Source organism: Primulina tabacum, chromosome 6 (genome assembly GCF_025594145.1).
Source record: "Primulina tabacum isolate GXHZ01 chromosome 6, ASM2559414v2, whole genome shotgun sequence".
Lineage (NCBI taxonomy): Eukaryota > Viridiplantae > Streptophyta > Magnoliopsida > Lamiales > Gesneriaceae > Primulina > Primulina tabacum.
In genome coordinates this window covers 4,796,968-4,810,088 of record NC_134555.1, presented here as the reverse complement: position 1 = coordinate 4,810,088, position 13,121 = coordinate 4,796,968, and the positions used below count along the sequence as shown (strand labels likewise).

General features: G+C 36.3%; 1 protein-coding gene across 1 annotated transcript; it reads right to left on the bottom strand.

The window, feature by feature from the left end:
- Positions 1 to 1,607: 1,607 nt before the first annotated feature.
- On the bottom strand, positions 1,608 to 2,585 carry LOC142548908 (chlorophyll a-b binding protein 21, chloroplastic-like). Its single transcript, XM_075657544.1, has one exon. It carries the CDS (start codon positions 2,515 to 2,517, stop codon positions 1,723 to 1,725), a length of 795 nt encoding a protein of 264 aa, XP_075513659.1. The 5' UTR covers positions 2,518 to 2,585; the 3' UTR covers positions 1,608 to 1,722.
- Between the last annotated feature and the right edge of the window lie 10,536 nt (positions 2,586 to 13,121).

The window sequence follows — 13,121 nt, the reverse complement described above, 5'->3', positions numbered from 1 at the left end:
ATAATATTATAGGAAGTCTCTGGCCAGAGCAAGATGTGTACTTTAGGGAAAAAGGTTCTATAGTTGCACATGTGATGCGACTATGTATATTCTGAGATGTTTTACATGGTTATCGAGTTCATATACAACCTTCGATGTACCAATACTTGTAGATTCGATTTGATATATATGATGGAAGAACCATACTGTACAATAACCATATTCGATTTGTTCTTCCGAGTACTATCAGCGATACCTAAGAATCATGAGACGATACTACTATACGCTCTTATCGTGATTCAATTTGATGTGTCCATACATAAACGAGTTCTGGCAATTTTATGATCAAGATGTTGATACATATAATGAGGTTAATTAGGGTAAGTTCGAATAAGAGAAAAATGTTGTCTTGAAATCACAAAGAGACTAGCTATATATTTGAACAATTGAGAGTCAAACAAATATTGGTATTCATAATCATGCTGAGATAGTCAAATTCAAGAAGTTAAATATGGTGATATGAATTTGACATGATCAAACATTTATCTTATAAAAGACTTTATAATTATATTTCATTGTTGTAAGTTTGAGAGAGAGATTAGTAAAAACAGTGGGGAAAGTCATGCAAGTGCCAAATAAGTGTAAAAGTGTTTTAAAATTGGCTGTCATACAAATTAAATTTATTTGGTCAAAGAATCAAACTACATATCATAACAACGAGCTATTTATAATCATTATATCAATAACATTAGATCGTCAATCGTGATTATTATAATGAACCAAAGGTGAGTTCTAAAACATGTGGATAATCTTGTTTTGCTCGGTGAGTCTTAGTCTAAGTCCAATTTGAAGTATACTCCCACTTGAACTTGAAGTCTAATAAGAATAAATATAAAAAGCCAAGTGAACTCATTATTAGTCATAATTTTCAGAACTCAAAACTTGGAAAACCTTTCTCCTGTCGAAAGAGAATTCGGTCAACCCTACCCTCCAAACCAAGGGTTTCGGATTTATTTTTCGTCTCAACGCACAATCACACTTGATTTTTAGTGCAAGGAAGTGATGAATGTTTGGTTCCTTTTGTGGACTTAATCGAGGCGCAAAGGAAAGTAAAAGAAAGTAGATTCGTTTATTGAAGGATTACACAAGAAAAGCTAACTTCACTTAACATCTGGAGTTAAAATTTCTAAACATCCTGTACATGATTTAAATTTTTGTTTTATATCCAAACATTGTCGCTCAACAATAAATTAGTGAAATAAGATTTTTTTCAGAATATAAAGATTATGCTTATATCCCAATCTGTCGTCATTTGATGTTTAAAATAAAGATTTCGGAAATATTCATTTTCTATTTAATTTTATTTTGAGTTAATAACATTAATAAACTAATAATCGAAAGAAATTATTATTAAAAATAAATAACATTAAAAAGTGTAGTAAATAATAGAAACAAAGTAATGATTTTAATTCTAAAGTTAAAATAACAATATTTAAAAAAATAAGTATAATAATAACAATAATGATATTTGCGAAGTTAATTATATTAATATTATTCATTGAGCTAGGAGAAATTATCATGTGAATTTTTAACATGTCTGCTTGATCTTGTAAAATTCAGCATGGCTATTTTAGTAGTTTGATTAACGTATCATAAATGGAAAAATACGACTGAGTACTCAACAAAATCCACAAGTTTAATTACAAACGGGAAACCATTTACGAATAATTATAAAAGTCGACTTTACTTTCCAGGAGTAAAGTTTGTAGCATATGCCCAGGCATTGTTGTTAACTGGGTCTGCAAGGTGATCAGCGAGGTTCTCCAGCGGACCTTTTCCAGTCACGATGGCCTGCACGAAGAATCCGAACATGGAAAACATGGCAAGTCTTCCATTCTTGAGTTCCTTAACCTTCAACTCAGCGAATGCCTCGGGGTCATCAGCGAGACCCAATGGGTCGAAGCTGCCACCTGGGTATAGTGGGTCGGTGACATCGCCGAGTGGCCCGCCTGCAATACGGTAGCCCTCAACAGCTCCCATGAGAATAACCTGAGAGGCCCAGATGGCCAAGATGCTCTGAGCATGGACCAAGCTTGGGTTGCCCAAGTAGTCAAGTCCACCTTCCTTGAAGATCTGAGATCCAGCCTTGAACCACACGGCCTCGCCGAATTTAACACCATTGCGGGACAATAGCTCTGGGAAGACGCACCCAAGGGCTCCAAGCATAGCCCATCTGCTGTGGATCACCTCCAGCTCCCGGTTCTTGGCGAAGGTTTCAGGGTCGGCCGAAAGTCCCGCGGTATCCCAACCGTAGTCACCGGGGAATTCACCCTTAAGGTAGCTGGGGGCCTCACCAGAGAATGGTCCCAAGTACTTGACGCGATCGGGGCCATACCATGGGCTGCCTGATGAAGAAGGCTTTGAAACAGTCTTCCTCATGGAAATCCTCCCAGTGCCCGTGATCTCGGAAGCAGATGGTGATTTGACCGCCTTTCCGGCCAAGGCAGGGGAAGAGAGAGCCATCGTCGATGAAGCCATTGGTAGCTGTTGAAGGCTGGTTGCTGCTGAGGGTATCTAAGGAATTAGTGGTTGATTTGGTTGTGGGATCTCATAGGTAATTATACACGCGGGCCCTATCGTATTGGTTATCTTTGGAGATCAAATGCCGTCTTGTGATTGGTTGGAGTTGATATTAATGAATGTCCATTTGGAAATTAGATTTTCGGGGAACAAAAATCTCAAGAGTTTGTTCTTGCAAACCAATGGGAGCTTGCCAAGTGTGCAATTGGATACAAGAAAACATCATCGAGGAGGATAGGTGGAGAGTTAACATCCACATGCAAACCAAGACGCACAGCGAGGCATCGATTGATTAAAGAGAAAACCACGAGTCCACCAATATCAGTCCCATTTTGATGACAGCAATGTGGAAAATTCTAGACCTTGGAAAGAATTCGCTTAAATCCTGAGATCTGTGTCTGTCTGAAATCTTGGAAGCCAATCGGAGCATAGACATCTCAAGATAAGAGACAACTTCTGATTTGCAAATAAAACTATACATTTCTTTGATTATTTTTCTATAAAATGGAAATTAAGTCCAAAATTCGAAAATATGGAATCCAGAGATCATATCATAAAAGGACTTTGTTTGGGTTTACTTTTGGGAGATTAAAAGACTTTTCGTAAATTATTTTGTGAAAACCAAGATGTAGTTTTGGAAACATAAATTATATATACCACATATGTCAAATTAGGCTATAATTTATTTGACATAAATCATGATCTAAATATATTTTATTTTTGTTAAAATACGAAATAAAATAGGGTATTTTGAGAATTGATGAAAATCAAAATTAGAGAAACAAAAACATCATGACAAAAAAAAAACCCAATTAACCAACCTTTTTAAATACACCTGACGTACTTGGTGCAAAAACTTTATTTATTTTATTTGTCCATAGGAGATGAGATGTTTTGGAGCTATACTTTTTCAGTGCAGCACCAGAACCAGCAGGAAAAAGGCTCACACGAAGCCTTTCATTTCATCAAGTTAAGGAGGTCAGATACAAATATTCAGAAATTTATCAAGTACCATCCGACAGAAAAAACACTCCTGGTCGCTTCAATAACTGAAGACGATATTTCAACCAGAAGAGCATTGGGTTTATGGGTCTGTCTCACTGAGATGGACAAAGTCAAGTTTCCATTTAAGTTTTATCAAAATTCTTTAAATAGATCATTCTTGTTAAATACAATGACAGGAAAAACCACAAGTTTTGCAGAAGAAATATTTGAAAAGAAAAGAAATCTTCTGTGGAACAGCAAGCTGCCGGCAAGTAAAGAAACTAGTCAAAAATTCTGTAATATGGCACATGTAGGAAGATGGTCAGAAAACATCTGCCATGAATGCCAGAATCAAAAAAAACCGGAGTTCGGTAAAGGATTCAAACCGAGATCTGATCGGAAACATTTTACCGAAACAAGGACAAATGGGGAAGGACCACAATCACATTTTCCTCGAGGATATAAAAAGCCAAAGATTCCTCGACAAAGCTAAAGTGGACATGTGACCAAACCCACTAAAGAAAACAGGACCAACATGTGAGTAGAAAAACAGGACCGCCAATAATCGGTGGAAAATGACAGAGAACATTGGATTCCTTATCTTTAAAGATAAAGGAAATATGATAAACAGACAAGAAAACTGGACCCAAAATTCATACTATAAATAAGGGTAAATGGGAACCAGTAAACCACATTAGAAAGAAACTTAAAGAAAATGTATTACACATATCTAAAGGTTTTAAAGAGAAGAATCAAGAAAAATAGAGATCAGCTGAAAGCTCTTAGATGGTTAGTTCAAAATTTCAAAGAAAAAGAAAATGAGATTACATCAGATATCTTACAAATTCATCTCTACTGGTATTGCGGAGAAATAAAAGAAGATGAGAAGTTGATTTCTAGATAGATAATCTAGAAAAAGACAGTTCAAGAAAGGACCATCTCAAGGGACCACTCAACCACTACATGGCCCATGTACAAGCTGTAAAGACTTATCAAGATTTGGAATCCGAATTTCAAATTCGAAGAAGCCTTCTATAAATAAGGTAGGAAGAAAGAAGTGAAGATCATCGAACATTTTCCTCATTTCTTTCAACAAATAAATTGTAATATTTATCTTTCTAGTCTATGTGTTTTTCAAGTTCGGCTACTATCAGTAGCTAAACAAGTTTCTCCTCCTCTACAAGAGGTTTCAATGTAAATAAATGTGTGTGTTTGAATAAAGAAAATCTTTGCTCTAGCCCCTCTCATGTATTATTTTAAAAATTTTATATTTTATTGTACATCCTAAGGTAGAAAACGAATTAGGGTTGTGCCAAGTGCTGCTCAAAGAATATGCCTCAGTAACCATCGGTAGCGATCGTGTGGTTGGACTGTGAGGAGCAGTTCGTAAAATACGGTGGATATAACCCGGTGGTACTCCAGTCAAAGAAGTAAAAGATTTAATTTATTTTACGGAAGCATGATGAGCCATTATTTAAAAAAGAAAATCAATTATTAAATTAGAAGGTTGAGGGGTATTTTGGTAATTAGGGAGTGGAAAGAAAGTTACAAAGATTTAGGGACTGAATAGAAAGTTTCCCTACAGAATGCATCTAGGTTAGGGCTATCCTAAGCTCTATCTTATCCCCTTTTTATTTAAAAAAAAAAAAATCCTTTAAAGGCAACCCATTTTACACCTAAACCTCATCATTAATATTAAGTTTCAGTCGTTCTTAATTCTAATTTATGGATTCGTCCTACAAAATCCATTAAATTATATGAAAATCTCTCAAAATAAATCCACGAGAATTTATAAAAATCTTTGACAATTTTGTGAAATCCTATACAAGTCAATAAAGATCTCAACTTCACAAAAATCTATATTTTTTTATTTTTTGAATAAAAAAGTCATTAAATTTGTGCAATGAATACACCCTTGTAAGATTTTTTTTACAAAGCAGTACAGATTAATACAAGACACTTACAAACATAGTACATTTTGATTTGAGTCTTGAGTAGGTCTCTTATGAGACTATCTCAAAATCTTTATTTGTGAGACGGTTTCACGAATCTTTATCTATGAGACGGTCTCACGAATTTTTATCTGTGAGACGGGTAATCTTACCGATATTTACAATAAAAAATAATATTCTTAGCATAAAAAGTAATATTTTTTCATATATGACCAAATTAAGAGATCCGTCTCACAAAATACGACCCCTAAAACCGTCTCACACAAATTTTTACCTTGAGTCTTTGTTAAACAATGGTTGGCAAGTCTCAATAATAGCGATGGAAAATTTAAAAGGCTCTCAATTCAAAATTATATGGTACGAAACTGCGCACTGCCTTAACCTTAGCAACCAAAATAATAAAGTCGGTCACTAATCCTTTTATTAAACGAAGAAAAAACAGCGACACAAATATGTGGCTTTCGGTAAGAAAGAGAGTGATAGACCAAGTATTTGGTGGTGTTTGGCGTGATTTGTAGTAAATTAGATACCATTATATTAATTAAATTGAATAAATAGATGAAGTCGAAATTCACATCAATCCAAATTAAAAATAATGTAGCTCGATTCAAATGCAATCTTAGCGTAAAACAATTTATGTTTTTCCCTTTCAAAATGAAAACTCTTGCGTGTTGTTTCATGGGATTGATGCATGGTTAACATGTCGGCAAAATAAGCTCAGGACACTTGTATGATTTTAATCACAATAATATGATGTTTATTAAGTGCGAACATTTGGAAATAATTTTAACTATTACGAGATTAGTAGAGATAACTTTTGTTGTAAATCTTTACGAACGGAACATCTCTTTGAATATTTCGAAACTCTTCTTGGATCTTTATTCAAGATGTTGGGTGCAATAATTGTCCCTGCTTGGTAGAGCGATCGAACCGTGGTTCTTGAGTTGTTGTGCGATTTAAAATATTTGAGTTGCACCATTACCGCTAGCTATAGCTTTTGGTAAAGCGGCAAGCGCTCGGTCCTACAATTGGTATCAGAGCCAAGGTCACGGGTTCGATTCTCATTGATTGCAAGGAGTGCAATTATTGGGAGGGAGATTGTTGGGTGCAATAATTGTCCCTACTTGGTAGAGCGATCGAACCGTGGTGCTTGAGTTGTTGTGCGCTTTAAAAGATTTGAGTTGCACCATTACCACTAGCTATAGTTTTTGGTAAAGCGGCAAGCGCTCGGTCCTACACAAGATCTCCTCAATCAAGTTCACAAAAGATAACTTTGATCATCTTCTATATTGCACTAAAAAACTTGAAGAATTTTGGGGTAAGATGATGAACAGAAGTGGCGCAAAAAATCCCTAAAATTTAGGTGTAGGATTCGGCCACTTGATGTGTGAGATGGTTTTTGAAAATTTGAGGTGAAAGTACGTGTCTGTCTAACAATAAGATCTTATAGCTTATTTATAAATATGCGATCAATCCCAAGTACGTCACCTACAAGTTTGATTGACCTAAGATTTTTTTTTAAAATTTGGAAATTATGGAATCCAAGTCAATCAAAAATTTTCACATAAATTAGAACCAATTTTGATTCATTTCATAATCTCGAACGACAATTCGATATCACCGATTTGACGATTATAAATAGCTCATTATTATGACATGTGATTTGTTTTCGACCCACTTGAAGGATTTCTCCGCGTTTTACTGGGAAGGATCGAACCATGGGAACGAATCTACATCTGATTCCCTATCCCCGAAAGAAATAGCTTTTAGATCGTGAAGTGAACCAACAAGGGAATAGAAGACAAGAAATCGTTTGGATTCGCCGCGCTCTTCTGCCATGCAAAGGAAAGATCGTCAGGCTAGCGAACTCAACCCTTGTGAATACTTTCAGGACGACCGTCAATTTTGGAACAATTGCACATAAATTAGGCAATTGTACTCGCCAAAACTGCTCTTAACAGTTTTACTATCTCTCCATAAATGTAATACATTTATAAAATCCTTTATAAGTAAATAATGTATGATCATATCAAACTCCAGTCGTCAAATTCAAAGTGAAATGAATTTCAAATGACAACATTATTGAGTTAACTTGAAATACATTTTTTTCAACATGAAATATTATATAAACATGTGAGCAGTTGATTTGAAGGTCATAAGTCATACTGTTAGGTAAAAGTGAGGCCCACGCTGGATAAAAAATTCAAAAAATTGGAATCCCCACGTAGGAAAGTTTACAAAACTGAATGATCGATTTAGTTATAAATAAAGCTTAATTCCTTCAGTTATTGTATCCCAAAATCAAAAATTTTCAGCTTTGATAAAAAGAGAGTGCATTTTAAAAAAGAGTGTATTTTTTTCTTGAGTACGGTAATTCTCTTGTGCGAGTTAGACAAATTATTTTCTCGGTATACTCAGGGGTTGGGAGTGAGAAATATTGAGTGTATTGGTGTATACACTTGTTGTAATATTTCTTCCAGTTATAAAAGTTGCAGTGCTCCGTAGACGTAGCCTATATTGGGTGAACAACGTAAATCTTTGTGTTCTTGTTGGTTATTTTATTCCATAATTTTTTGGGTATTATATTATCATCGTAGTCGACATCGCTTCGGTTTAATCCCCCAACAACTGGTATCAGGGCCTTGTTGTGAAAATTCTTAAGAATTCTGAGTATGCTTTGTGGTTGTAGCTTTGTCTGATCTTCTACATCAGAAAAGATTTTTTAGATTTTTTGTTAATGCTAGAGAAGTGATGGCCGGAGATGATGGATCGGGACCGGGAGTCAACAAGTTCGACGGAACAGATTTTTCGTTCTGGCGATTACAGATAAGAGATTATCTGTACAGTAAGAAGCTGCATCAACCTCTATCAAGAAAGAAACCGAAAAAGATGGAGGATGATGATTGAGAGCTCCTTGACCGACATGTGTTAGGTGTGATACGACTGACCCTAACGAAGAATGTGGCACATAACGTGACGGAGGCAAAAATCACAGAAGAGATGATGTCTATTTTATCAGACATGTACGAGAAGCCATCAGCAAACAACAAAGTAAATCTCATGAAAAATTTATTCAACTTGAAAATGGGTGAATGTGATTTGGTGGCTAAACACATCAATGAGTTCAACACGATTGTTTCTCAGCTAACATCAGTTGAAATTAATTTTGATGATGAGATTCGTGCACTTATTTTTTTGGCGTCTTTACCAAATGTTTGGGAACCAATGCGGGCAGCGGTTAGCAACTCTGTTGAAAAAAGAAAACTACAATTCAATGATGTCAGAAATCAAATTCTTGCTGAAGAAGTTCGCAGGATAGATTCGGATGAAGGAACATCATCGAGATCTGCTCTAAATCTCGAGAACAGAGGAAGGGGCAAGAGTGGCAAAAAGAATTCTAACCGATGGCGCGGTAGGTCCAAGTCAAGAAATGGAAAATACAAAAGCAACTTTGAAAAGAATTTGAAGTGCTGGAGCTGTGGTGAAACTGGTCACTCGAAAAAGAACTGCAGATCAACGAAGAATAATGCCAATGCTGTCACTGAGGAAGTACATGATGCTCTGCTATTATCCATGGAAAGCCCTATTGATTCTTGGGTAATGGATTCGGGAGCTTCGTTTCATAACACTGGTGATCGCGATGTATTTGATAACTACATCGCTGGCGATTACGGAAAAGTTTTCATGGCTGATGTAAAACCCTTGGAAATTGTTGGTATGGGTGATATACGGATGAAGATGTCAAATGGATCTGTCTGAAAAATCAACAAAGTTAGGCATGTACCAAAATTGACACGCAATCTGATCTCGGTGGGACAACTCGATGATGAAGGCCACAATGTGACCTTCGATGATGGTTCCTGGAAAGTGAACAAAGGATCCATGATTGTTGCTCGAGGAAAGAAAACTGGAACACTGTATATGACTTCCAATTGCAGAGACACATTAGCAGCTATGGATGCTGGAGCCAATTCAAGTCTATGGCATTATAGACTTGGACATATGACTGAGAAGAGAATGAAGATGTTGGTGTCAATAGGAAAGCTGCCAGGATTAAAGACTGTTGAACACCAACTATGTGAAAGCTATATCTTTGGAAAGCAGAAGAATGTGAGTTTTTCAAAAGGCTGTAGAGAACCGAAAGCAGCAAAGTTTGAGCTAGTTCATAATGATGTATGGGGACCTATCTTCTGTGACATCCCTTGGAAACTCGAGATACTATGTCACATTCATTGACGATTTGAGTAGAAAAGTTTGGGTTTATTTTCTGAAAAATAAATATGATGTTTACGAGACCTTTAAAAGATGGAAAGCCATGGTGGAAAATGAGACCAACTTGAAGGTAAAGTGCTTATGGTCTGACAATGATGGAGAATATAAAGATTATGAGTTCAAGAAATATTGTCCACAGAACGGGATCAAGATGGAAAAAACCATCCCTGGTACACCTCAACAGAATGGTGTAGCTGAAAAGGATGAACATGATCTTGAATGAACGCGCAAGGAGCATGAGATTGCATTCTGGATTGCCAAAATCATTCTGGGCTGATGCTGTTAACACTACAGCATATCTGATCAACAGAGGACCTACGATACCGCTTGACTGCAAAATACCTGAAGAGGTATGGAGCGGCAAAGAAGTAAACCTTACTTTCTTGAAAGTGTTTGGATGTCTATCCTATGTTCATATTGATTCAGCAAGCAGAACAAAACTTGAACCAAAATCAAAGAAGTGCTTCTTTATTGGTTATGGAGATAATGAGTTTGGTTATCATTTCTGGGATGACCAAAATCAGGAAGATCATTCGGAGCAGGGATGTAATCTTTATGAGCAACTTTTGTAAAAGGACAAATCAAACATTGGAGTTGGAGATGAATATCCTGATGTCAAGAAGACTGATGAAGTGCCATTGACATATATTCCTGTGAATGAATCGAAAATCAGTAACCATGAAGATGAAGAAGAAACTGCACAAGGTGATGACCTACAAACTCCGGTGATTAAACTCAGGAGATCCTTGAGAACCATTAGACCACCTGAAAGATACTCCCCTGCACTTCACTATATTTTGCTGACAGACAAAGGTTAATCGGAGACCTATGAAGAGGCAATGCAAAATGATGATTCAATCAAGTGGGATTTGGCCATGGAAGATGAGATGGATTCACTGTCATCCAATCAGACGTGTGAGGTGACAGAACTTCCGCAAGGCAAAAATACGTTACATAACAAGTGGGTGTACCGGTTAAAAGAAGAGCATGATGGTAGCAAGCGGTACAAGCCAAGACTTGTTGTAAAAGGCTTCCAACAACGGGAAGGAATTGATTACACCGAGATTTTCTCTCCGGTGATTAAATTAACCACTATCAGGACTGTACTTGGACTAGTGGCAAAGGAAGATTTACATTTGGAGCAGTTGGATGTAAAGACTGCATTTCTTTATGGTGATCTAGATGAAGAAATTTATATGAAGCAACCACAGGGCTTTGAAGTACGGGAAAAAGAGAAAATGGTGTGTAAACTTCAGAAGAGCTTGTATGGTCTCAAACAAGCTCCAAGACAGTGGTATAAGAAGTTTGATACATTCATGAGTAATAATGGTTTTCTAAGGTGTCAAGCTGATCACTGCTGTTATGTGAAAAAATTTACGGTTCTTATATCACACTACTGCTATATGTAGATGATATGCTGATAGCTGGAGCTTGTACTGGAAGAAATTGATAAACTCAAGAAAGATTTATCAAGGAATTTGCAATGAAGGATTTGGGTGCTGCAAAGCAAATCCTTGGAATGAGGATCTTAAGAGGACCGAGTGAATGAATTCTTGAAGTTATCTCAAGAAGAGTACGTGAAAAAGGTGGTTAACATATTTAATATGGATGAAGCTAAATCTTTGAGTACTCTTTTGGCTAGTCATTTCAAACTAACGAAAGCACATTAATCACCATCGACGGAGCAGGAGCATGCTTATATGAATAAGGTTCTTTATGCTTCTGTTGTCGGAAGTCTCATGTATGCAATGGTATGTACTAGACCAGATATAGCACATGCAGTGGGAGTTGTGAGCAGGTTTATGAGCAATCCAGGAAAACAGCACTGAGAAGCAGTTAAATGGATTCTGTGGTATTTGAAAGGTACTGCTAGTTTGTCTTTATGATGCCGACGTGGGTGGAGACCTAGATGGCAGAAAAAGTACTACTGGGTATGTGTTCACATTAGGTGGTACGGTCATAAGCTGGGTGTCTAAACTGCAAAAGATAGTTGTGCTTTCAACTACTGAGGTCGAGTATGTTGCTGTAACAGAAGCTAGCAAGGAGATGATATGGTTGAAATCCTTTCTGGAAGAATTGGGTCAGAAGCTTGAAGATAGCACATTACACTGTGACAGTCAGAGTGCTATTCATTTAGCAAAAAATCATGTTTATCATGCTAGGACAAACATATACAGGTTAGGTACCATTTCATCATATCAGTGCTGGAAGATGGAGTTTTGATGCTGGAGAAGATTCCTGGAAGTAAAAATCCAGCTGATATGCTCACGAAGACGGTAACCATTGACAAACTGAAGTTGTGTTCAACTTCAGTTTGACTGCAAGTATGAATGGATATATATGAGCTGCTGCAATGATGGTGTGAAGACATGATTGAAATCAAGTCTTCAAGTGGGAGAAATATTATGTAAAAGTGAGGCCCACGCTGAATAAAAAATTCAGAAAATTGGAATCCACATCGGAAAGTTTACAAAACTGAATGATGGATTTAGTTATAAATAGAGCTCAATTCCTTCAGTTATTGTATCCCAAAATCAAAAGCTTTTCAGCTTTGATAAAAAGAGAGTGCATAGAAAAAAAAGTGTATTTTTTCTTGAGTGTGAGAATTCTCTTGTGTGAGTTAGATAAATTATTTTTTCGGTATACTTGGGGGTTGGGAGTGAGAGATATTGAGTGTATTGGTGTATACACTTGTTGTAATATTTCTTCCAGTTATAAAAGTTTCAGTGCTCCGTGGACGTAGTCTATATTGGGTGAACCACGTAAATCTTTGTGTTTTTGTTTGTTATTTTATTCCGTAATTTTTTGGGTACTATATTATCATCGTGATCGGTATCGCTTCGGTGTAATCCACCAACACATACTTGTCTAAAACAAACAAATAAAATTTTAATATATTATATATAAATTCATAAATTTGAAAATTCATCGATTGAAACACAACCTTATATTTTTTCTAAAATTCCGAAGATTTTTAATTTGAATTGATTTGTTTGGTTTACCATTAGTTTAATTTTATTTTTTTTAAAATATATTTATTCGATTTCACGTAATTTGATTTAATTTAATTGATAATGGAACTATTTGAACGCTCGACCATGGTAGCACCTATCCTCGTTGGCGGCTAGCCGGCTATCTATATTCCTTGTAAGCGTAGTTCATTGTATCCACTGGCACACTTGGCAAAATCTTATTGGTGTCAAGGGAAAAAAGGTTTACCATCCTTGATTATTGATGATAGCCTTGCCAAATAGACGTTCAATTTCAATTCCTGGAATGCCACCAGCCAATAGTATTGCAGCATCTGATCCTTTTTGATAGGCCCAATTAGTATAAATACCTTCACAGGTCTCG

Excerpts from the sequence above, each read along its gene's own strand:
- LOC142548908 (XM_075657544.1), bottom strand. The coding sequence starts at position 2,517 with ATGGCTTCATCGACGATGGCTCTCTCTTCCCCTGCCTTGGCCGGAAAG.